General features: G+C 38.2%; 4 protein-coding genes and 1 long non-coding RNA gene across 10 annotated transcripts; 2 read left to right on the top strand and 3 right to left on the bottom strand.

Moving 5' to 3' along the window:
• The first annotated feature begins 672 nt into the window (after nt 1–672).
• ppil3 (peptidylprolyl isomerase (cyclophilin)-like 3) lies at nt 673–2937 on the top strand. The gene is made up of 6 exons (XM_083526741.1): nt 673–760; nt 981–1055; nt 1515–1608; nt 2278–2345; nt 2429–2547; nt 2623–2937. The coding sequence occupies exons 1-6, from the start codon at nt 758–760 to the stop codon at nt 2747–2749; spliced, it is 486 nt and encodes a 161-aa protein (XP_083382867.1). The 5' UTR covers nt 673–757; the 3' UTR covers nt 2750–2937.
• A 1730-nt stretch (nt 2938–4667) lies between these two features.
• Nucleotides 4668–7488, top strand: LOC310718726 (3-oxoacyl-[acyl-carrier-protein] reductase FabG). Its single transcript, XM_083527708.1, has 8 exons — nt 4668–4820; nt 4913–5083; nt 6264–6442; nt 6565–6658; nt 6789–6858; nt 6950–6986; nt 7078–7141; nt 7248–7488. The coding sequence occupies exons 1-8, from the start codon at nt 4797–4799 to the stop codon at nt 7404–7406; spliced, it is 798 nt and encodes a 265-aa protein (XP_083383834.1). The 5' UTR covers nt 4668–4796; the 3' UTR covers nt 7407–7488.
• LOC310718731 lies at nt 5094–6257 on the bottom strand. Of its 2 annotated transcripts, XR_014531252.1 has the most exons (4): nt 5762–6257; nt 5657–5718; nt 5319–5561; nt 5094–5263 (listed from the first exon to the last, which is right to left on the bottom strand). It is a non-coding gene; the product is annotated as an uncharacterized lncRNA (long non-coding RNA). The 2 variants fall into 2 exon arrangements; XR_014531251.1 differs by having other exon boundaries at nt 5094–5561.
• Nucleotides 7489–7561: 73 nt separating the features above from the next.
• On the bottom strand, nt 7562–12072 carry zbtb26 (zinc finger and BTB domain containing 26). 4 transcript variants are annotated; one of them, XM_083527701.1, is made up of 3 exons: nt 11905–12049; nt 10628–11019; nt 7562–10056 (listed from the first exon to the last, which is right to left on the bottom strand). In XM_083527701.1, exons 2-3 carry the CDS (start codon nt 10631–10633, stop codon nt 8824–8826), a joined length of 1239 nt encoding a protein of 412 aa, XP_083383827.1. In that variant the 5' UTR covers nt 10634–11019; nt 11905–12049; the 3' UTR covers nt 7562–8823. The 4 variants fall into 4 exon arrangements, with proteins under 4 accessions (XP_083383827.1, XP_083383828.1, XP_083383830.1 ...); XM_083527702.1 differs by having other exon boundaries at nt 11926–12028; XM_083527704.1 differs by lacking the exon at nt 10628–11019 and having other exon boundaries at nt 11926–12072.
• A 3972-nt stretch (nt 12073–16044) lies between these two features.
• krt1-c5 (keratin, type 1, gene c5) lies at nt 16045–19903 on the bottom strand. Of its 2 annotated transcripts, none has more exons than XM_083526703.1 (9): nt 19827–19903; nt 19301–19699; nt 19111–19193; nt 18855–19011; nt 17372–17536; nt 17160–17285; nt 16505–16722; nt 16359–16384; nt 16045–16255 (listed from the first exon to the last, which is right to left on the bottom strand). In XM_083526703.1, the coding sequence occupies exons 2-9, from the start codon at nt 19679–19681 to the stop codon at nt 16146–16148; spliced, it is 1266 nt and encodes a 421-aa protein (XP_083382829.1). In that variant the 5' UTR covers nt 19682–19699; nt 19827–19903; the 3' UTR covers nt 16045–16145. The 2 variants fall into 2 exon arrangements, with proteins under 2 accessions (XP_083382829.1, XP_083382830.1); XM_083526704.1 differs by having other exon boundaries at nt 16045–16258; nt 19827–19861.
• Nucleotides 19904–24068: the final 4165 nt, after the last annotated feature.

Raw genomic sequence — 24068 nt, 5'->3', positions numbered from 1 at the left:
GAGACAGTGGCATTAAGTAAAAGACAGGAGGTGGAGCTGGAGGTAGCAGAGTTGAAGATGTTGAGGTTTTCGTTTGGGAGTGACGAGGATGGACAAGATTAGAAATGAGTTTATTAGAGAGACAGCGCATGTAGGACGTTTTGGAGACAAGGTGAGGGAGGCAAAATTGGGATGGTTTGGACATGTGCAGAGGAGGGACATGGGGTATATCAGTAGGAGAATGCTGAGGATGGAGCCACCAGGAAGGAGGAAAAGAGGAAGACCAAGGAGGAGGTTCATGGATGTGGTGAGGGAAGACATGCAGGTAGTTTGTGTGACAGAGGCAGATGTAGAGGACAGGGGTGTGTGGAGACAGATGATCCGCTGTGGCGACCCCTAATGGGAGAATCCAGAAGAAGAAGAAGTACATTTAAAGGCAAATACTTTTGTACTTTTACTTAATTAGAAGTTTGAAGGGAGCACTTTTACTCGAGTAATATTAGACCTTGTGTCGCTCTACTTTAAATTAAGTACAGTACATCGTACTTCTTCCACCACTGTGCATTGAGTAGACAGTGTATTTAGCTCTAGGCCTCCAATTTCCCATTGTGTTTTTATAACATACGCAACCACTAGGTGGCAGCAAATAGAGGCAGACACATACAAGACGCGGAACTATAGTTTGTTGTTCGTGTTTTTCCGGAATGTTTTTAATGAGGTGCCGACACCGGGACGTCCACCAAAGTGGAGTGAAACTTTTAATATAAATCTGTTTACAATGGTGAGAATGTTTTTCATTATTGGGAATTACAGTATATCGAATAATCTTATTAAACAGTACGTAATATCTGGGTTAGTTTTATAGTTTAAACGTTTAAATACACATTGCACGTTTATGTACACGAGTGTAGTGTAATGTAGTGTACTGTCTTCCTGCTTCAATACACTATTATTGTAAATATATACTGAATATTTTACTAAAAACTGATTGTTTTTTTTAGTCTGTTACTTTGCATACAGATCTCGGGGATCTCAAAATTGAGCTGTTCTGTGAGCGGACTCCAAAAAGCTGTGAGGTGAGCACAAGTTCATTTTATACAACAGTCCATGTTTCATACACAACTGTCCATGTTTCATACACAACAGTCCATGTTTTATACACAACAGTCCATGTTTCATACACAACAGTCCATGTTTCATACACAACTGTTCATGTTTCATACACAACAGTCCATGTTTTATACACAACAGTCCATGTTTCATACACAACAGTCCATGTTTCATACACAACAGTCCATGTTTCATACACAAAAGTCCACGTTTCATACACAACAGTCGATGTTTTATACACAACAGTCGATGTTTTATACACTCCACATTTCGTACATTGTTCATGTTTCACACAACTGACAACATTGTTACACAATGCATTGTGAACCTGTGTGGTGATCGTACCAAATGCATCTCTAAGTTGTTCGCTAGTGTGCTTAAATATTTTGTGAAAAACTCACCACTATAACTTGATCATTTCACAGAATTTTCTAGCCCTGTGTGCCAGTGGTTTCTACAATGGATGCACCTTTAATCGAAACATCAAAGGGTTTATGGTCCAGACAGGAGACCCGAGTGGTAAATATCACATAATTTTCAAATACCTGGTGGTAATTTGTTGGTTGATGCTGTATTTTTAAAAATCATTTTTTTCCAGTTTTTCCTGTAAGAGATTAGAGGTTGTGTGCCGCATTGATAGTATAAAAAAAAAATCACCAGTCTCAGACAAAAAGGACACTGATCAGATTTTGCTGTTGGCTCCAGAATCCATAATTTTTTCCTCACACCTTGTACATCCAAAGTAAATGCAATTGATGCAATGCAGCTGTAAGATTCCTATTGCAACAGGTACAGATGAGGGAAACAGACATACGGACTAAAGTACTGCTGCATTGGTGTCTTTAGGTGGAGGTGAAATCCAGCCTTAGCTGCTCTCAGCCTATTGTTTAAATGCATTGTGGGTAATGTCGGGAAAATGTAAAAAAAAAAAAATGTGACCAGTTTGTTGATGAAATTTAAAAATTTTAACGTTTGCTCATAATTTAGTCAAGAGATTTTGCACTGTTAAAGATCGCATTATTGTTATAATTATTATATAATCATTCAGAATTACTTTTTAAACCATATATATATATATATATATATATATATATTTTTTTTTTTTTTTCCCTATATACTGTATGTGCTGATATTACATACCCCCAAGCAATGATTTCTTACAAGTTTTTTGCTTCTATCTTATTACAGGAACAGGAAAAGGAGGAACAAGTATCTGGGGAAGAAAATTTGAAGATGAATTTAGCGAACATTTAAAAGTACGTTGACTAACACAAAATAGCTTTCTCTGTCTTTAAAGAAGACATTTGTTGAAAGTGTCTTGTTTCTTGTTTTTAAACAGCACAATGTCAGGGGCGTGGTGGCGATGGCAAATAACGGCCCTAATACCAACGCATCGCAGTTCTATTTCACCTACGCCAAGCAGCCTCATCTGGACATGAAATATACAGTATTTGGAAAGTAAGTCATCATTTGTTGAATCTGGTACTCTGCATTGTATCAGATCACTAATTACCTTCGCTTTGATTTCTTTAGAATTATAGATGGTTTGGAAACTCTGGATGAGTTGGAGAAACTTCCCGTCCATGAAAAGACGTTTCGGCCTTTGAATGACACCCGCATCAAGGATGTGACCATTCACGCAAACCCGTTTGCTCTGTAACGTTCTGTGGATCGTAATGATCTGTGATGATGGTAGGGTTTAATGGTTGTATAGAACAGACTGTATTTTGATTCAGTTGTGTATTTTTTAATATTTTTTCTTTTTCTGTATATGTTCTTATCACATACGAGAATAATTTTTTTTTCCATAAAAAAATGTTTATCCTAATTAAAAATAAACATTGTGTAGAGTTTTGTCCAATTTTTCAGCTCTATTATGTACAAATAAATGTCTTTTGAATATATATATATATATATATATATATATATATTAATTACACATTTATACACATTTTTTGGACATTTTACTTTTTTGGACATCTTTTCTCTCATTCTTCCTGTGTTATGTTTGGGTCATTTTGACCTGAGAGTGGCTTTTAATAGTAGTTAAAAGGTTGGTTGGATGGTTGACCCCACATGTATTTAATACAAAGAAAAGCCCCAACAAATTTTAAAGCTAATTAAAGTTTATTTCTAAAGCACTTTACACAATGGACATTGTCTCAAAGCAGCTTTACCCAACTTAAGAATTAAAGTGAGTTATGTGTACAGTGGAACCTCGATAGTTTGTAACTATTTATTTGGACCCGGACTGAGAGTAACTCGTGAAAAATCTGAAGCCGCGAGTGGCTCGAAAGTTCGGAGTAACATTTCAAAACAGAGTTTGTACTTATAAATTACATAAAAATGTTTGAAAAACTATTTAATTATTGTATTATTCATTTAAAGTAGTAAATAAAACATATATGACAAGTAATTCACAATTTTTGTTGAGAGTACAGTACATGTACAATTCCCCTTTTGCCCATCAAAAGGAGAGTCAAAACCTCGCCATTTTTTGGTACTCGCTAGGGGTCATAGAACGTAACCCCACGAGTATTTAGGTTGCACTGTATTTATCCCTGATTAGCAGTCTGGGGTGACTGCGGCAAGGAAAAACTCCCTAGAGAGTTTATTTCATGTTATAGGACCACAAGGCCTTTTTGCTCTCATATGTAAAGACAGACTTGGAGATGATCCCAGGAGCACGTGTGTCATCTAGTATGACTGACTTTACTGTCTTCACTGTTCCCATCAGTGGTAGACTGTCTGCTGTCCTAAACCCTTTTACTGACTTACATGTTAATATATTTTTGTCCATGAAGGTCTATTAAATAATTCCTAATAGTCCATTTTCTTCATTCTCTAGTGTTTCTCTTGCTGCTCCTTGCACATCTGAGTGTCTGTTTACATTGGAGTTTCTAGTCAATCAATTTTCAGCCGTCACATTGTCTTTCCTGGGGTCGACGAAATCTGCTGTAAGTCTGGCAGAGTCAGCATTATAAACTTGTTATAGCATAAACTCTGTTGCTGTAAAAAATCAGACTGCGACTTGTGTGGCAGGCCATGCATTTCATACCAAGCATTTCAGTGGTGTCCTACTTGAACCAATTCACCTTATAATACCATCATTATGATGTCACAGCTATAGAAATGATCAATAAGCTACAAATACATAGTACAACAGAGTGCAAACAGAAACCCAATGAACACAGTTCAACAAGTCTCCTTTCACTGTAGCCACAGCTGCACTGCCCCTGTACATCATCTCTAACAGAAGCCTCAACATTAACCTTATAAAATGACCCTGGGTTTTCAGTGCACTGGTTCCCATTAATGTATTTTTTTTCAAAACATGAATGATTTGTTTAGACATGATTTTGTTGTTCATTGCAGTTTTAGAGTTCGTTTTACATTAGCATGACTTTTACCACACTTTTAGCCAGCTTTGGGGACTTTTATTTTTAACATTTCCTGGTTCATTTCGACCCGGAAAAATTGCAATTTATTAAATAATTGATTTAAATTTTGTTTCAGTAGGTATATTTGTATATATATAGGAAAACTATCATAGTTTTTTATTTTTTATTTAAGTGTAATATTCCATGTATAAATGTGTTCGGCTGGTAAGTGTGAGCCGTGACCACGCCCACTCGTATAGGTTACGTTCCAGAGGAACTTGAACGGTGTCTGTTCACATGAGAAACACGTGAACGCGCTCTACAACGATGGCAGCGTCGGAATCGGTTAAAGTAAGTGTGCAGTTTACAGATGATTCCTAATTCAGGTGCACATTGATGTGGTTATGTGAAGTGATGGGGCTCACGGCGCTGTATTCGGCCAGGTTTGGTCGATGAAGGATAAAGTGGCGCTGATCACCGGAGCGAGTTCAGGTATCGGAGCTGGAACTGCTCTGCTCTTCGCCAGACTCGGGGCTCAGCTCGCGCTCAATGGCCGTGACATGGACAACCTCAGCAAGGTGGCCAAAGAGTGTGAGGAGTGCGGGGGCAAAACGGTGAACACTACAGTCACAATTTAACACTTATAGGGGAAAAAAGCCCTATGTATTTATAAAAAGACTACAGTGCTCTCATAATCATCTTTTAATGCCTACCTAGCCCAAACCTACCTAACTACCCACCCGTCCACACACCTACCTACCTAGCCCAAACCTACCTACCTAGCCCAAACCTACCTACCTACCCTTCCACTCACTCACCTACCTACCTACCTACCTAGCCCAAACCTACCTAACTACCCACCCGGCCACCCACCTACCTACCTAGCCCAAACCTACCTAACTACCCACCCGGCCACCCACCTACCTACCTAGCCCAAACCTACCTACCTACCCTTCCACTCACCTACCTACCTAGCCCAAACCTACCTACCTGTCCACTCACCTACCTACCTAGCCCAAACCTACCTACCTGTCTGCCCGCCCACCAATCTACCTAGCCCAAACCTACATACCTGTCTGCCCACCCACCTACCTACATGCCCGCTTACCTACTTACCGACCTACCTAGCCCAAACCTACAGACCTGTCTGCCTGCCCACCTACCTACCTAGCCATCCACTCACCTACCTACCTAGCCCAAACCTACCTGCCTAGCTAGCCCAAACCTACCTACATGCCCGCTTACCTACCTACCGACCTACCTAGCCCAAAGCTACCTACCTGCCTGCCCACCTACCCACCCACCTTCCCACCTACCTACCTGACATATGCATCCGGTGTTCTATTTAATACAGATATGGTGACTGGAAAGGCCACCAAAGAACACGGAATAAATTATGTACAGAATAGTTTAAGATAACTTGGTGACATGGTACATTGTTAGATGTAGACATAAGAAAATGGCTTAATTGTGGCCACGAAGGGATGCACATGGTAAGCAGTAATACTCTTTTTTTGCATTCAAGCCATGATTGTTTGGAATTAATAGGCTCATAGTGTGTGAGGTAAAAGCATTCCTCGCATCATTACAGCACCCCCACCAGTGTGCATAGTTGACACAAGGCACGGTTTTAAATTCTGACCATGCCATCTTTGTGCTTTGGCAGTAATCAAGATTCAACAGAGTAGAATGATTACAATTACATGAGTTCAATTAATAAGTAATAAATACAAAGTCATATAATAATTATTAAGTATGCAGTCTATATGTGTACATGTTTGTTTGTTCTCTCAGCCACTCTTGGTACCAGGAGATTTGACTGATGAGGACACAGTAAAGAAAACTGTCACGGAGACCATTGCTCACTTTGGGCACCTGGATGTTCTTATTAACAGTGCAGGAATCCTTGCTATGGGCACCATAGAGACCACCGACTTGGCACAGTATGATAAAATGATGAATGTTAATGTCAGGTAAGAACTGATTTAGGTTTCATTTTTCTTCCTTTGACATTGACAGTCTGCTTGGCATATAGGTTTTTTTTTTTTTTTTTTTTTGGTCGTTCAAAACCGTAAAACCTGTGTTTGGGTTTCAGGTCGGTTTATCACCTTACACAATTGTGTGTGCCTCACTTGATTCAAACCAAGGGCTGCATTGTAAACGTTTCCAGTGTAAATGGCCAACGATCAGTGAGTTCGTGATTTTCTGCAGGAAATGAGCTGCTTTATTGAATTGTATAAACTTGTAAACGTGTAAAGTTTTTGGTTTCTATAATCGCTTCTATAGTGAGCAAAATTTTTGTTACTTATCGTCCTGCAGTTTCCTGGTGTGCTCGCATACTGCATGTCCAAGTCTGCCATCGACCAGTTTACACGCTGTGTTGCTCTTGGTAAGGAAGTCTTTATTTGTTCATCTTTCTAGAATGTTAAGATAATGGTGTAGCATGTGCAAATGTGATGTATTCTCAATTTATATCCCAGAGCTTGCACCAAAGCAAGTACGAGTCAATTCTGTTGGGTAAGTTTGTTGATCCTCTAACTTGAATAGTGGGCAAACATGACCTGCAACGCTGTAATATAATCATCTTCACTGTTGACGTCTTGCACAGGCCTGGTGTGATCATAACAGAGGTCCACAAGCGTGCAGGTCTTGATGAAGAACAATATAAACAGGTCTGATGTGAATCTTTTAGTATTATATCATCTAACATTTCAAACTTGATGACCAATATTTAACTATTATTGTGCGTGTTTTCTTTTTCCTTTCTTGTTTCCATAGTTCCTTGAAAAGTGTAAAGTCACGCATGCACTTGGCAGACCAGGTGAGGTGGAGGAAGTTGCTCAGGCAATTGCTTTCCTGGCCTCAGATGCTGCTACCTTTATTACAGGTGTGAATCTTCCAGTGGACGGTGGACGCCATGCCATGTGCCCAAGATAAAGCTACATCACCTTAAAAATGGCATTAGCAAATGTAAATACAATTTTGGAAAAAATTAAAGCGTGGTTACAAAGATCCAAAAGTTCTTGTAATATTGCTTGAGACACTTTTAAAATCCTTATTCCAAATAATTCAAAATGAAGTGAATAAACTCATTTATAATTAAGACACTATTATTTAATGAATCACAAGTTTGCCAGTAACCTCACAGGTAGATTTAGAAACTTATTCCACATGGTGTCCCAAAAGTCGTATCCAAAAAAGAAATAAACATTTGAGTCACATGCATGTTCCTTTTGTTTGTATGCAACAAAGTAGGTAAAAGGTAATACATTTGTTAATTTCTGTCTCTAATAGAGGAACTTATGTAAGACAGAAAATAGGCGGGATGATGTTAGCAGACTGCCTCCCACCCATAGTCAAACATGGAGGTAGAAGTGTAATGGTTTATAGTTGTTTTGTAGCAGGGAGTGTATACCCACATTTCAGGTGAAAGGAACATTTATAACCAACATGACAACCATCACATACTTCAACATCATTCAAATCCATCTGGAATGCAGGTAAATGGAACCAACTTCAACATACAAGACAACAATTACCTGGAGCATCAGTGTTTTATCTATCATGGAATGACCTGTTCAGTCACTACACCTAAACAATATTGAACTGCTCTGGGCTGGATTGCAGGGTCAGAAAGAAATATCCAACTAGTGAATAAAACCAATTTGGCAAGTTGTCAAAGAGGCATTACATGGTTTACAGATCACAAGAGGGTGTTATTCATGGTAAAAGTTTTTGTTTTTTTCAATGAAAATAAAATTTCTGTACATTTATATATTTGTTTGGTCAACGTCCATTTAATGCATACTGTTAAATTACCTAATCAATCTTTATATAAACAAAAGGAATGTGCATGTGACTCTCAAAAACCATACAAGTCTAGGTCTATAAGGCATACTACTTCTATAAGATCTTGAACAAGACTTTTGGGACCCCTGTAGTGAATTTACACTGTTGGAAAAGACAGTGGAGGACACGACAAGAATCGTAACCGAGGTTTCATGCGTATTTTGCGGAGATCCCACTAAAACCACTTAACGATAGCCGGCATCTACCGTGAACAGAAGAGCTGATGCGTTTCAACAAAGTGACGTTTGATTAGGGAGGTGAGAAAGGATACAAACTGAGCAGTCAAGGGTTAAGGACCCAACTTTGTGTACCATTCATTTAAAACGATTACAAAAAACAGCAGCTGTTGAAAACAGTACAATGATCAACTATACAATAACACAAATAACGGTGTTCATATGATGGGTACGTATTAACAATTAGTGTGCATACAGGGTCTTGCCTTATATACAGGATTTCTAATCCATTAACGTGTTAACACGAGTCTTTAGTAGCCGAAGTAGGTTCAAAACCCTTCGAGCATGCTACCTTCGTTGGCATTGTCAAAACTGTTCTTGCCATGGATCTGCTTCAAATGTTTGCGCAGGACAGGTTTGTGAGCGAACACCATTTCACAGTAGTTGCAGCGGTGCGGTTTGTCTCCGCTGTGCAGGTTCAAGTGGTCAAGTAGCGAGCACTTTTGCGTGAATGTCTTGCCGCATATTTTGCACTGAAACGGCTTAATTCCGGCATGGACACGCATGTGCCGGTGCAGATTCCCTTTCTGCGTGAACGTCTTGCCACAGAGGAGGCACATAAACAGCTTGTGCATCTTCAAATGGTTGGCATAGTTCTCCAACTGGCGGAAGACGCGAGCGCATTTCGGGCACTGGTGGTACCACTGCATGGATTTGTCTGTATTTCGAGAGCAGCTCCACACATTCTCCTTCCCCAAACCACTGGGACCAGGAGAGGAAAGTGCATAGTCGAGAGTGGCATTAGGAGTCATCTCAGCAGGACGCGTCTCTACAGTCGAGTTAATGAGCGAGTGCTGGGGCTCTGGGGAACACAGTGCAGGGGACCGAGCAGGACCACTTTGCAAATTTTGAGACATCTGCATTCGATCATCCACTGATTCCACTTTAATGATATTGATAGGGCTCTCCTCTCCCTGACATTTCCTCTGAAACATAGTAGGCGATCTTGGTTCGATGATTACATCGTCGTCATTATCGTCTTCGATCACGTTTTCCACCTCTTCGTCGTCATCAAACACTGTTTGAATATGTGGTGGCTCTTGTTGCTGTGTGTTACTAGTGGACGTCTGATGAGAATGATGGGAGTCCTCAACTTTCTGAGGCTTGATGAACTTATTCAGGGCTTGGGTGCATTGCTCCACAATGTGGCCCATCTGTAAGAAACTGGCTACAGTCAGATAGTGGACAAGTTCCAACTCTGGGAACTCGAGTGTCCCTGTATAACAAGATAAAAGAAGTCTCCGTCCGACTTCTGCGTCCTGCAGCGTCGATATCTCGACTTCATGAGAGTCCTGAAGGAAAAACTGGTCTCGAAGGAAAGGAGAGCCGGCCGCAAACACAACTTTGTGACCAGGAATCTCAATGTCGTTGATGTGCACGATGACGTCGCAGAAACGTCTGTCCTTTCGAAGCACATCCATCTTCTGGAGCATGGAGTCACCGAAGGTGGCGAAACTGAATTGCAAAATAACACCATCCTGTGCCATGGCTGGCTGTGCTACCTAAAAAACACAATGTCTATTAGCAAAACAATCAGTTACTTTACATTTGTTAAAAGAACTGTACTGTGTTTGTCCTCTTGCATCATTTATACAAATATTATTACTTGTTTGAGGCAATATATACTACCAAGTTGTTCAAAGTGACTGCAATATTATGCTTTATTTTTACAAACACACAATTTCACCTGTAATGTTTACCCCCCACCCACACCACACACTTTTTTTTTAAAATAATTTGTCATAGACTGCTAAAAGGATTCACTTGTGACTGTATGGCGCAACAGACTTTCTTGGACATTTCCTTCCCCAATTGCCAAAATTACACTATTGTTTAATTTAGATGTTTCTGTGTTGTGTCAAAATACTGTCAAAAAAGTTACAATATGACTGCATGATATATAGTTTCATTTCAGACCTCATTTCTCTGTCACTTTTGGCAAGAAATACATATTAAGGATTAAATCAAGGTGCAAAACTTTCTATATATTTATAATATACCTAAACTTACAAAAGACACCAGTCTGATGTTAAAGTAAATATGATGAGATGATGTTCTTACAAAAACAATTACCTCCATGTTACATTTTCAATGTTGGGCATCAATTAAATCAGGGGGGATCCCCAAATACAAGGGCCTCAGACTGATACCAGACAGTGGATCATGTGTTACCAGAAAGAATAAAAAATTTTCCAAGGTGTTTTATTTTACTTTAAAGAGATAGATAGCGGATAGTGATAGTGGATCAAAACTTGGTCAATCACACAGCAATCCACCAATCAGGGTCGAGCGCTCGCTCCTTTTTGAACTTGTTTTGATTGGCACTTGGTGTATCTACTTATCACCGACATACAGTTGAGCGTCAGTTCAACCACAAGCTGAACATTTAGAGAGAAATCAATGATGGAGGAAACTCCAGACTCGAACTCGTCCCAACACCTGTGGCCTTGTTTGAGTGATTCTTTCTGAAGTAGTTAAAAAGAAGATTTTGGGTTAATGATAATTTGAATAGAAATCAATCAGTGTTTCATTTATTAATATCGTTCTATAAATAGATCAGTGTGCTGAGAGTCACAGAGTGTTTTCACATAAACAGTTGATTAAGAAAGAGTCTTATTATAGAACATTATAGCCATTATAAATCATAGTGCTTTGGATACTTAAGTACATTTGAATGCAAATACTTTTGTGCTTGTATTCAAGTGAAAGTGTAAAGAAAGCACTTTTACTGGAGTCATATTTTACAGAGTGTAGCTTTACTCAATTACATGGTTTGTGTAGTTCGTCCACCACTAATTAACTTCCGGCTATGCCAATTTCCTGCACTTGTTTCAGTCGCAGGTTTTATGCATCAATTAATTAAGCTTGCATTTATTATGCATTATGGTGCATTACATTTTTCATAATGTGTAATAGTTAAAATTAATAATTAAACCATATAATATGTATTATAATAATACGGTTCGTGGTGCACAAAAAAGGGGGTTGAGGACCGCAGGACTGATGAACATCCAATATTAAACAACAAATACAAGTTAATTATATTTATATTAAACCTAAAACAATGCCTTTGATGATCAAATAGCAACAACCACTACCCATTGTATCACTATTGCAATTAAGAGGGAAGACCACAGCACTTTATCAGCTACACAACAACAAAACCAGCCTAGCTATATGTTAGCCAGATAGCTATCTGGCAACCTGTGTACACAATGATCTGTACTGTACCGATAACATAAAGACCATCGTAAATGCCTTAACATTTTACAAAACAGCTCTAACATGATTAAAAAATACAGCGATATGACATGACACCATATTAAAGAAATAAAGTAAAGCGAGCTAACCGTCACGGGCCGGATTACTACCTGAAACCACGGCTATCTCTCCAGAAACCGCATACTAACATACTACATAGTGCGGTTATGGCAGCGCGCCCCCAACAGGTCCCGTACTATGTTGACGTACTACTTAGAATCGTAGTACATACATTTAGGAAGTACCTAACGGCGCAGACATGTGAAGACGGAAGTGGGCGGGGCCACGGGGCGGAAGCGGTACATTTATTTGAAGAAATGTGTTTTATAAAACAACAAAAAAGCCTAAGACTTCAATTCAATAAATTGCTACTTTCAACAACAATATTTATTTTACATAAGTTTGATATTCCATTTTTTTTATTATACCGATATTTTTCCCTCAGAAAATTTATCCGCATATTTTGCACAAGGTGGCAGTATACGATCATTTAATTATATGAGCCAGGTGGAATCATTAGCCACAGGTCCTGAAGTATTTAGACAGTGTTACAAGTCTGTAAACATTCCTCTGTATATCCATAGAATTCAAAACAAAGCAATTAACATGTGATTAAGTGTAGACATTCAGTTTAATTTATTAATAATGTGTCAGCTGTTTACGAAGTGCATTTATTTCACACTCACTCCACAGGCTTAAATATACCTGGAAGGAAATCTTTTGCAAGTCAACCAACTTACTATGTTAGTTTAACTGTAGAAACTTAACATACATAGAAGAATTGTTTGTAATACCTGGATGAAAATTTTTTGCAAGTCAACGAGTGCCTGAAGTCCATCGTTATCACCACATGCTGGTTTTCCTCACTTGAGATCCTTTGCTACAGCCACCTTCTGATTCTTTCTGCCTTCAGTTTTGTCTCCAGTCAGTCAAAAGCATGTTCACTTGGGTTGAGGTCATGTGACTGGCTCGTCATTTAAGAACATTTCATTTCTTTGCCCTAAGAAGCGTTTGGGCTATTTTTACAGTATGTTTTGACTCATTGTAACACTTTCAAGTTCCTATTATCATGATTTGGGGAGGAATCTCAACACAGGCACTGGAAAAAGACACAGTAGAAACTCAGCACAGACAGTATTCCCAAGGTCAGGTTCAAACCAGATACCCTGGAGCTGTGAATTGGAAATGCTACCCACTGTTTCACCATAACACCCCTTTAGAGCAATCAGTTTCTAGCAAGTATTAGCATAACTAAAGAGCAAATTCATATTTACACTGATCGGCCAAAGCAAAAAAAAAAACCACTGATAGGAGAAGTAAATGACATTGATTATCACATTGCAGTGTTGCAGTAGCAGCTTTTTAGGGGTGAATGTAGCAAGTGAACAGTGAGTTCTAAAACTCTCAAGGCTAAATTATGATGGCTACACGAGTGGTTTAGCACGTCTTTAAAACAACAAGTTAGGTCTTGGCAGTCATGGATGTTACTTTGACACATACCACCCACATTGTTGTAGACCATGTTACAGGTCTTCATGGCAGCAGTATTCCCTAATGGCAGTGACCTCTTTTAGCAGTATACTTCATGCACACAACAAATATTTTAAGAAATAGTTTGAAGAACCTGACTGGAAGTGGTCATGGGGTACCATGCATGTTTTTGCAGCCCCTACTCTTGGCTCACCATCATTTGTGGATAAATTGTATGATAATAAGGTTTTAATATTGAATATACAACCTTTTTAAATGATATTCTGACATAAGAACAAATATTGGCCAATGCAAACCTATAGCATAAACAAATTCTTGGTGATCAGACACAAAACTGTGCACACAATAAGTAAGTCAGAAAAGATCACAATCAGTGGCAGGGGGAGGAGACTTATGCGTACACACTACATGTTAACGCTGTCATTGGCCTGGTGACGGAGATTTCAACTTAGCAAGTCTGCCCTTGAAACAAAACAGGCACGTCTAAATGTGAGAGGGGATAAGGTCAGTGGATATAACAATGAACACAATTCATACTGTACACAATCATGTCAGAGCAAGTAAAGAGCACAGTGAAATTACTCATTTTACCTCAGGCACAGAAAAGGCAGACTGGTAACAGGGGCAGGTGCCTTTGCTGTCATATAAATCCAATGTCCTGAGTACAAGCTCAAGTTACAATCTGTGTGGATTTGGGAATATTCTCCCTTTGTGTCCTGAGGGTACTCTAATTTGATAAACTGTCTATAAGCATGCAGTTGAATTGTCTTGCCTTATGCCCAGTGTTTCTAGGATTGGCTCTGAATGAATGATGACTGATCAGGATAAAGTAGTTAGTGAAGATGAATGAATGAAATAGTTATCAGCCTCATCAGATTTACATGATGTCCATAATCATGTCTATAAACAAACTAGAAAATGCCCACCAGACTTATGCAATGTGACAGCATGCAAAATGTACAAATGTACTAAGCGTGAAGCTTTGTAGAGGTTTTGATTGGAAAATGTATTGCAAATGAAATGTGCAGCAATATAACCACAATATGCTTTTTATAGCATGTGGCCTCATAGGGGCATTATTTGAGCACACCTTTCTTGATTTTGTTCTGTCAATATTGCAAGTTGAGGGATGTGGTTTCAGATGTGAGCCTAAACAACTCTTGAGTGTGATAAATGATCATCATAATAATACTGTGACCCAGAAAAACACACTAATGTTCAATATCTTGGTCCTATTTCACTTCCTCTTCAGGGTAGAATCAGAGCTGGCTGTAGAAGTCTAAGTTAGAAAAATAGTTACTATTGTATATTAAAGTAAAAAAAAAAAGCTTTTTCAGTACAACTTTGGCAGGAACAGGCCAGGGAGAGTGTTTCACACACAATCCAGAACAAAGAAATGAGATCTGACACCAGTTTATGTTTTTAGTGAGGCTGATTCTTTTCATGGGGTCCGACAGAGCGGCCAGGGTTTAGCTCTCTCCTGGGCTTCTATACATTGTTGTCTGTGCTTGTTGGCAAGCACAGACTGGTTTCTGTGCTTGCTTTTCAATCTATTACAACACAGTACTGTAATTTAAAACCACACACCACAGATAACCTAGCTGTTTAATCCCACAAACTTAATCCTATTGCCTTCTGCTAGGTTTGTTTGACCCACCATATTGTGGATTACAAATATAAAAAGCACACTATATTGCTAATGTGGACACCTGACATTTTTATGTATGAAAGTTGAAAAGTACACATAAGCTTTAGGCATACATTGGCTATAATCAGGCACAAGAGCATTAGTGAGGTCAGGAATTGATTTTAGTTTGATTGTAAAAGGTGTTTATTGGGGTTGAGGTCATGGCTATGTGCAGGCTACCAAAGTTCCTCTGCTCCAAATTTGGCACACACTCCCTTCGTGGACCCTGCTTTAAATTGTTGATAAGTTTGGTCATGCCTGATTCACAAGATCAGGCCTTCTTCCATTGCTATATGGTCCAGTTCTGATGCTTAAGTGTCCATAAGTGTCCAAGTCCCAACCACTTCATACCAGTAATACACAATAAGACCTGACAATTCGAAGATGCATCTAGCAATCACAATTTGGCCCCTTGTCTAAGTCACTTACTCATTTTTTTCAATTGAGAACTAAATGTTAATTACTGCCTGATATATGCCACCCCTTGACAGATGCCATTGAAATCTAATAATAAAATGTATTGACTTCACCTATCATTGGATTTACTGTTATGGCTGATCGGTGCAACTGGATTTTTAAGATCTGAATATCCTTTGCCATAGATTTTATTTTTGCATACAAGAAAAAAATGTCTCTCATTAGGTAATTTCATATTTAAAAGGAGGCATAAGACACACCACAACAAATTTAAATATATGTAAATATTTTTATTTATTTACTTTATCCTCATAACATCTAAGGGAGTTTTTCCTTGCCACAGTCGCCATGGCTTGCTCATCAGGGAAAAATACACATCGTTCACCTTGACTGTTTAATTCTGTAAAGCTGCTTTGAGACAATGTCTGTTGTGAAAAGCGCAATAGAAATAAACTTGACTTGACTACTCCGTAGCTATCAGCCTGTACCACAGTTAACCAGAGTATCTCCAATATCCGTTGTTGTACTTCACATTTCAACTTTAGTGTTGAGAAGTCCAAAAATAATGTTATTAATCCAAATGTAAAAAATTACCTTTAGAAACAATTGCTAGTTGTGATTAATATGCCAAGTGTTTTATTTCCAAAGTACTGTTTATTAAATTGCAGATGTGCCTGGGAAAGAATCACTACTACACTGGAGCAGTAATGATTGTAAATGCTTCTGAAGGGAGGTTCACTTGCGCTCCTCAAACTGTTCCACCTCACTTGATTCATCCACCACTTTACCGTTGACCATAGTCTGGGTGACCACCTTTACAATCTTGCGTGTCTTGACCTCAGGTACTTCTTAAAAATACCAAAAAAAAGCTGTTAGTTTTGTAGTCTGGATTAAGAACATAATAAAGATGAGGTAATTTTAAATGTTTTGCAATAATGCTTGACTTACTTTTAGGTGCTGGAGTCTCTTTGACCCTAAAACACACATAGAAAAAAAACAACAAAAAAATGTCATTTATCTGCCAACATACCCTCCTGACATAACCTTAATTTTTATTCAGTATAATCTAATAATTTCTGTTATTCTGTACTTACACCTCCTCTCCTTCCAGCAGTCTCCTGTAGGTGGCGATCTCCAGCTCCAGGTTTTGTTTAACACGCAGTAGCTGTTCATAGTCAGTTTTGGTGCGCTGCATGTCCAGGCGAAGTTGTGAGAGTTCATCCTCCAGCTGTGTCAGTGTTCCCTGCATGTTTTCCAGCTCAAGGGTGTATTTATTGTTTGTCTCTCCAAGGTTCCCCTCCAGAACACTAACCTGGAATTGGTTGCAAAGATATATCCAATTAATATTAAATATGGCGACTGGAGTTATACCACTTCCATAAAATGCAGATGCCTCGAGGTGTAGCTTTACAGAAATGTAAGGAAATGGCCAAGGAGAAATTCACTCGCAAACATGACTGTACTATGGGTCTTTATATAGGATAAGCTGTTCGAACCAGTAGCATTTCATTCTTTGTGAAGTAATACATCATGCACTGGTAAACACAGTTAATTACAGTTTGTGTACACATCAAGGCAAACAGCAGATGCGGTAGTCTCTTCCTTCCTGAGCAGATAAATGAAGTGTAGACATGGTATTGACACAATGTTACTGACTGAACAAAGAAAAACCCAAACAGTCTGATATTTTGTGGGTCAAAAGTTTTTAGGGCCTTGTTTTGCTTAACACTAGTTCTCTTTCTCCAGTACCTGTTTACGCAGGCTGTCCAGCTCCACCTCAAGCCCCTGCAGGAAGCGACGTCTTTCACTGAACTCGTTTTGAGCACATCGTAGAGCTTCATTACTCTCCTTTACCTCCGACTGCACTGTGTCCAGCTGAAATACATACAAAACCATGACCATTTAACCTGTAAACATTAAGGAATAAATACCCGAATTAATGTTTATTCATTTAGACTAACCTTTTTTAGGTACCACATTTCGGCATCCTCCTTGTTTTTGCGAGCGATGCCTTCATACTGGGCCCTCAGTTCAGCCATGACAGCTCCTAAGTCTGGCCCCTGTGCTGCATCCACCTCTACATTCACCTGCTCGTTGGCCAAACGGGCCTTCAGTGTGTTTATGTCCTACACAGGGTATAGAAAGTCAGTAGTTTTTTACTTGTGTATGATGCTCTGACTTTTACAGTCAACTCTAATTTTAAAACAGGACTGTACACAGGCAAAATGTATGAATATATAAGGAAAATCAATGAACAAAACTAAAGAATTTGAAAACAAATAGCACTCAGTCAATATTATGGTAATGGGAGTGTTTTTTATCTTCACAAACAAACATTGCTGCAAGCTGCTTACTACTTATCATCTGTGAGAATGTAAACTGAGGAGCAGGAAATGTAGATACATCGAATGATCTAAATTTAAAAGCTCTAACAAGTCTCGAGAATGTTTTCATTAAGGCTTAGGGATTTCAGCTTGCTCCTTGACAATGGTACATATTATTAATTTCTTCTCAGATTGATTTCTAAATCTAAATCGCTTTTTTTAACCAGTAGCTTTTACCGAATTATTTCTGCCCGACAAACAGTTTTAGTTAAAATCTTGATAAATGGGAATTATAAGATAAGCTTTGTGTGAGACGCTTATACATGAAGCTGGGCTGAGAAAATGCCAAGGTTGTGCCAACTTCATGGATTTCAGGAATAGACTTGAGCAAAACTAAAATATAATGCACATAATATAATAATACAGGTTTATTAAAAAAAATTAACCGATTTCATGACGCATTGCTTCAGTTCTCAAGCATTGTCATGAAATAAGTCGGTTTACTTATAATCAGTCATTTACATAAAAGTTGATTGTGAGTATAATACTTGTGACTTGGCTGGAGTTTTGTATTACTTTTTATTAATAAAATATTGTGTAATGAAATTGGTTCATTCTTTTCGAATAACCCTGTAATGTATAATCCATTTAATTATGTGTTGCGTAAAATGCTGTCATTGGATATTGTGTGTTTGTAATATGGATAAATTGTACAGCTGGGAAGGCACCACACCCACTTGTATAAACACCCCCACCCCTTAGGTTCAGAGTTTTATCTCACTGTGTGTGTGTGTGTGTGTGTGTGTGTGTGTGTGTGTGTGTGTGTGTGTGTGTGTGTGTGCGGGTGGGTGTTAGTGGCGGTGGGTGTGTATTTGTCACTCTTGCAGCAATGGTTACATTGGGTGTTTCCGTTTACTATACACATCAACAGCTGTTGCATGTATTACACATAAACCACTCGAATTGTCATAACAATGTACAATCTAAGATTAATGCAAATATAAATAAAGGACTTGTATTTATTTTACACTGTAGATAAACATTGCAGACTTTATATGACTACCGCTCATTGTCATTTTCTACTCTAAGTAACCTGTCCATCATTTGGTAATAACATTACCTCTTCATGGTTCTTCTTCAGGAAAAACAGCTCTTCTTTTAAACTGTCCAGGTCTCCTCTGAGGGTTGTGTTAATCTGGTCGTGCTCTTGTTTAGCCCTGCGAAGAGCAACACAGTCCCTCTCCACTGACTGACACAGAGCAACTTCTGTCTCCCATCTGTATGAATGTAAATACAAATGTACACATATTTTATCCATACATATGATGAGGGAATTTTTCAAATGTTTTTATTTTTTACTTATATGCAGCACTCACTTAATCCGAAAGTCATCTGCAGCTAACTTAGCGTTGTCAATTTCCAGCATAATGCGAGCATTCTCTAGTGTCTTTTTCCTTACCTAAATACCAAACACACAACAGATGTTAATGTAAATCCATAATAAGCACTAATAAATTTGTATTAAAAACATTGCATGAGTGCTAGTACGTGAAAGCCTGGTCAAACCTCCTGTCCAATAGCATGAGCTTGAGCGATCATGCCTTCTATGTCATGACCTTTGGGCATCCTCTCCAGCATGGTCTGCTTGATCTTCAGCTCCAGGTCAGCATTGGACTTCTCCAGTGACCGCACTTTGCTGAGATAACTGGCCAGTCGATCATTGAGACCCTGCATTGTCTCTTTCTCACTAGTGCCATTCAGAGAGAGGTTGCTTAGTTTGTTCAGGCCGTTGCCCACAGACAAGGAACGGGAGAGTGAGAGTGTGCTCGCTGAAGAGATACCAGGGGCTTTAGAGCGGCCCCGAATGCCTCCATCTCGCAAAGAGGAGCTAGAGAAAGATGGCTGGCGGGCTGCAGAGTATGTATGCGTTGTGATGCTAGAGGCCATGGTGGCAGTGATGAAGAACTGTAAAAATGGTAAAAAAGCAAATATGGCACATTTTAGGAACTACACACACATACACACAATACACATACACTAGAAACTGTTCATTAAGGTAATAGAAAAATATTGAAGGAAGTAAAGTACTTACAATGCGACGTTCTTTATAGAGGACACAAACTGTGTGAATTAAACCCTCTTGAAACAGGTGTAGTTTATATGACACTGGTTTCTCAGGTAAGGCAGGACATTAGTCCCAGAGCTCTTCTTGGATTCTGATTGGCTAGAAATGTGCTGTGGCTAGCCAATCAGATTAGTCCACAGATTGCATGCTAGTTGTAATTTTTGGATATTGCCTGAATACAGTTTATGGATATTAGATAATACATATTAGAGCAAACTCCAAAACAAATTATTAAACAATTGGTCATCTTTTTTTTTAAATTACCTTATTGATGGGAAAAAACAGTGATGGATGTTCCAAAACCAAATAAGTATAATCACATTAAATGTAAGCTTGTTTTATTTGAAGAAAATATCTAGAACTAAATATCAAGAAGTATTAAATTAACACATGGATAAATATTAATGGAATGAGTTGCATTTTGAATGATCAACTGATGCAGATTTAGAGAACCTACAGGAACATTTGCATTCTACAGCTCTTGTTTTTGTTTATTGCCATACTGAAGAATTTGCTCCAAGGCACCAAACAAAAGAAACTAAAGATCTCTGCTCTGTCATCTACAGTTTACATACACTAAATATCTGGTCAGTTTCGCATATGCTATAATGAAGAAACCCCATTTAGCCAGCCTTGCATAACCTGTTTAACACACTGTTAGTTTCGACTTCGTTTTTCTAGGTGAAAAAGTCCAGTTTTAGGCACATTGACACCAGGGTACTTAAACCTGAAACCACAGAACAAAGTCTCATAATGGTATGGCCCTTAAAGGGGCACCAACCAGGACAAAGCCTGTACAATAGGCATGCCCCAAGGGCAGAAAGGAAAAACTCCTGAGAAATTGCCCACCCAACATATTGATGTCTGGATAATAGAAACCATCCTCTATTATGCTGCATGTAATATTCCTCTTTATTCCCCAAAAAAGAAAGTATGAATAAATGGTTGAAAGCTGAATGATATCAAATAGAGATATTAAATATCAAACAGAGAGAAACACCTGAAACTGATTTTATTTTGTAAATATTTTTGTCTCACTTATTGTGAACTAACAAGAAAAGAAGACAAACGATAGTGATAGCTTGTTTTCCTTTCTTGTGTTCCTCAGTGATTTAAAGCAGTACATTGTGTTAGCACCATCATGTGGGTGAAGAATAAATTGCACATTCAGGTTAATATTTATCAGTAAATATTATATAAATGTTTGAAGGGTTTGGAGTCACCATAGCAGATTATCTGTCTCCATACTACTCTCCTCTACATCTGCCACTTTCAAATTAACCACCTGCATGTCTTCCCTCACCACATCCATAAACCTTCTCCTTTATCCTCAGCATTCTTCAACCTATATATCCCACGTCCCTCCTCTGCACATGACCAAACAATCTTAATCATGCCTCTCTCACTTTGACTCCAAAACGTCCTACATATGTGGTCCCTCTAATAAACTCGTTGTGAATAATGGCATGTGATGAGTGGAGGAGTATTCTCACTTTGCACTTAGTGTTTATGGAAAAACCTCCAGATTTACCACTGTGACCAGACAAAGTGCTTACTAATGAAGAATGCAAAATGATTACTTTTATTTCTTTTTGTTTGTAATCAAAACGTAAATGCAGGCAACATGACTACAAGAGAACACAACATTTTGAGTTAAATTGTCCTATATTTCACTACAACTCAATAGAGTTATAAGAATAAGGTGTCATATGAAATGTCATTGCAATGATAATATGTGGGTGTGGCCAAACACTATAGCAAAAACTAATGGCAAGCAGAAAGTTGCAGGCAAACTAGGAAGCTGCAATCTTATTTGTTTTGTAAATTGTTTTATACCATTGTCTGGTTACCATTGCAATGGTAATGCCAGCAATTTACACACTGGTGTTGAAGATAAGGCTATTTGAAAGGACCCGAAAGCTCTTTGATGCCTGCTTGCTGTAGATTTATCCAAAGCAGCTGGAAAATATGGTTGAGTGCTTAGGGCTCTGCCTGAAGCCACTGTACTGCTTAACGTCTATATGTATTAATTCACAGATCAGACAGTCTTATTGATCAGCACATAAAGTATATTTAAAAGATAATGTAAGTCTCTTGAAATTGTAGCAATCTCAATCTGCTCCAGGCCCAGGAAAGCTAACAACAACTGTATAATTGGTGCCCCAGCTGAGATCTTGTAAACCTTAAGTCCTTGCAATAGTCCCCAACTCCACCTCATAATAATTTGCTAGCGGACAAAGACCTTTTCAGGTGACACAGCGGGGAAGTTGACTATAAGGTAAAGGTATGCAGCCTGGGGAAACAGAGCAATCACCTCAATCTTGTTAGCAAGGTGTGGTTTCGGGTGTGGTTGTATGCAGCCAGCAATATCAATTGAAAAAGACAAAAAAAATGTGGTTTAAGACAATTTGGGAAGGTGTTGGAGATACTGGAAAACACTACAAGTTTGTCAGGACCTTTTATTGGCTCTGCAGTATTTATTTTATTTTTTGTGGTTGACAGCTTATTTTTTAACTGATAAAATGACAAGACATTTGAAAAATGAGACATCATAAAATGTTGATGACCTGACTAAAAAACCTTGACCGGAAAACTTCTTAATGAACAAATTGTAAAGATATTGGCCCTAATATTGTAATAAAGCCACCTTCTGATGATAATTCCTATTTACATGCTTTAGCCAATTAACATGAATGATATTTCATTGAATATATTTCACAGACATAGAATGTATATATTTAGATATATTTTTCTGCATTTCCATTAACACCAATCATTGTCAATCTTGCATAAAGCCTGAGAGTAGACGTGAGTTTTTGGGGTCCTTGGTTCACTGAGAAAGAAAACTATTTTGTATTAGCCCTTGGCTTTCTGCCAAGAGAGAGCGAGAAAGGCTGTTTGTTTGCCATGCTTTGACTACTACATTCACAGACAATCGTGCATGCATTACAATTAATCTGGTGTTTTGGTGTTCTTGCATGACTGCATTATTTCTGCAGAACCTAAACACTAGAGATTTGAATCTGCATTAGAAAAGCACAGGATAACATTTAATTTAGGAAAATGACCCATTAGAGCCAATATCAACACCCCAGTTCCTGCAAAACATGGAGCTGCTAACGAGAAAAGAAATGTGTGCTTTTGCAAGATTTCAGGAATCTGTAATCTGAAATGTATGAAAACATTAATATTTAGGTGTGTTATAAATTTATAAAAGTATTTCAAATGTGAATAGTCTAAAAGTTTTTTTTTTACATTTGCAAGAAAGATTAAGACTAGGTATATGCATGTGAGAGATAGATCCTGCAGGACGAAACAAAATGCATGAGCATGAAGGAATTTTCTTTTACCTTAAAACAGTATGTTTGTTAAGCTTATGATAGAATGTTAAGCTTATGATAAGGGTTGCCAGGTTTCACCCACCCCAAACTACATCTCAAGAATTGCACAAAATGTTTTAAAACAATTTACAAAAGGCCACTATTAATGCATTTTGTTTTTGTTATTACATGTTTTGAGAAAAATGTTGCTCAGAAATATAGTTGCCATGCTTCATATGTCACTCAAGATAATGCGATTGCTAAATTTCCTTTAGAGTTCATGAGTTAAGTATTTCCTGTAAATGATCTGATAAGTAATGATGACGTGCATCAGGTCTTCAAAAAACCAAAAAAAAGCGAACGCAACAGGACCAGATGGAGTTTCACCAAACTGTCGAGAAAACTGTGCCGACCAGTTAGCGTCCTTTTCACAGATCTTTAACAGAGTAAAAGTAAAATTAAAAAATTTATTTTTTTATCCCTGCTTCACTAGTTTGTTAATTATTGCCAAACAGGAATTATATTCAAAATGATTGGACATAGAAATGTATGAAATCAGTATCCAATCATAATTATGTTACTTAACTTTAAAGGTTACAAGCCACAGTAACATGTCTCACTCAATCCTATTGTACAAAGCCTGGTTAACATCTTGCATGTGCACTTTTTTATTTGAACCTTTAAGCTCTAACTCTTATAATGATTTGTAATAATGATACTTCGCTGTTGATTCTACCAACATTATGCAATATCTATTTTCCTATTATTCATAAAATTAAGTATAATGTTAATACAGTACAGTACTGTATATATAAAATAGCAGTTTTGAGGTGGTGTATCGCTGCCGGTTTTGGAACGTAACCACGACGAAAAACAGGGGATTACTCTA

Source organism: Silurus aristotelis (assembly GCF_946808225.1).
Source record: "Silurus aristotelis genome assembly, chromosome: 23".
Lineage (NCBI taxonomy): Eukaryota > Metazoa > Chordata > Actinopteri > Siluriformes > Siluridae > Silurus > Silurus aristotelis.
This window is presented reverse-complemented; position numbering and strand designations above follow the sequence as displayed.

What these genes read in the sequence shown, in the direction of transcription:
- ppil3 (XM_083526741.1), top strand. An exon ending in GGACTCCAAAAAGCTGTGAG is followed by an intron (nt 1,056 to 1,514) that starts GTGAGCACAAGT and finishes ATCATTTCACAG; the next exon opens with AATTTTCTAGCCCTGTGTGC. An exon ending in AATTTAGCGAACATTTAAAA is followed by an intron (nt 2,346 to 2,428) that starts GTACGTTGACTA and finishes GTTTTTAAACAG; the next exon opens with CACAATGTCAGGGGCGTGGT.
- LOC310718726 (XM_083527708.1), top strand. Translation starts at nt 4,797, where the DNA reads ATGGCAGCGTCGGAATCGGTTAAA. An exon ending in TACACGCTGTGTTGCTCTTG is followed by an intron (nt 6,859 to 6,949) that starts GTAAGGAAGTCT and finishes TTTATATCCCAG; the next exon opens with AGCTTGCACCAAAGCAAGTA. An exon ending in ATGAAGAACAATATAAACAG is followed by an intron (nt 7,142 to 7,247) that starts GTCTGATGTGAA and finishes TTGTTTCCATAG; the next exon opens with TTCCTTGAAAAGTGTAAAGT.
- krt1-c5 (XM_083526704.1), bottom strand. Translation starts at nt 19,681, where the DNA reads ATGGCCTCTAGCATCACAACGCATACATACTCTGCAGCCCGCCAGCCA. An exon ending in TGAAGAAGAACCATGAAGAG is followed by an intron (nt 17,537 to 18,854) that starts GTAATGTTATTA and finishes TACCCTGTGTAG; the next exon opens with GACATAAACACACTGAAGGC. An exon ending in AGAGACTCCAGCACCTAAAA is followed by an intron (nt 16,259 to 16,358) that starts GTAAGTCAAGCA and finishes GGTATTTTTAAG; the next exon opens with AAGTACCTGAGGTCAAGACA.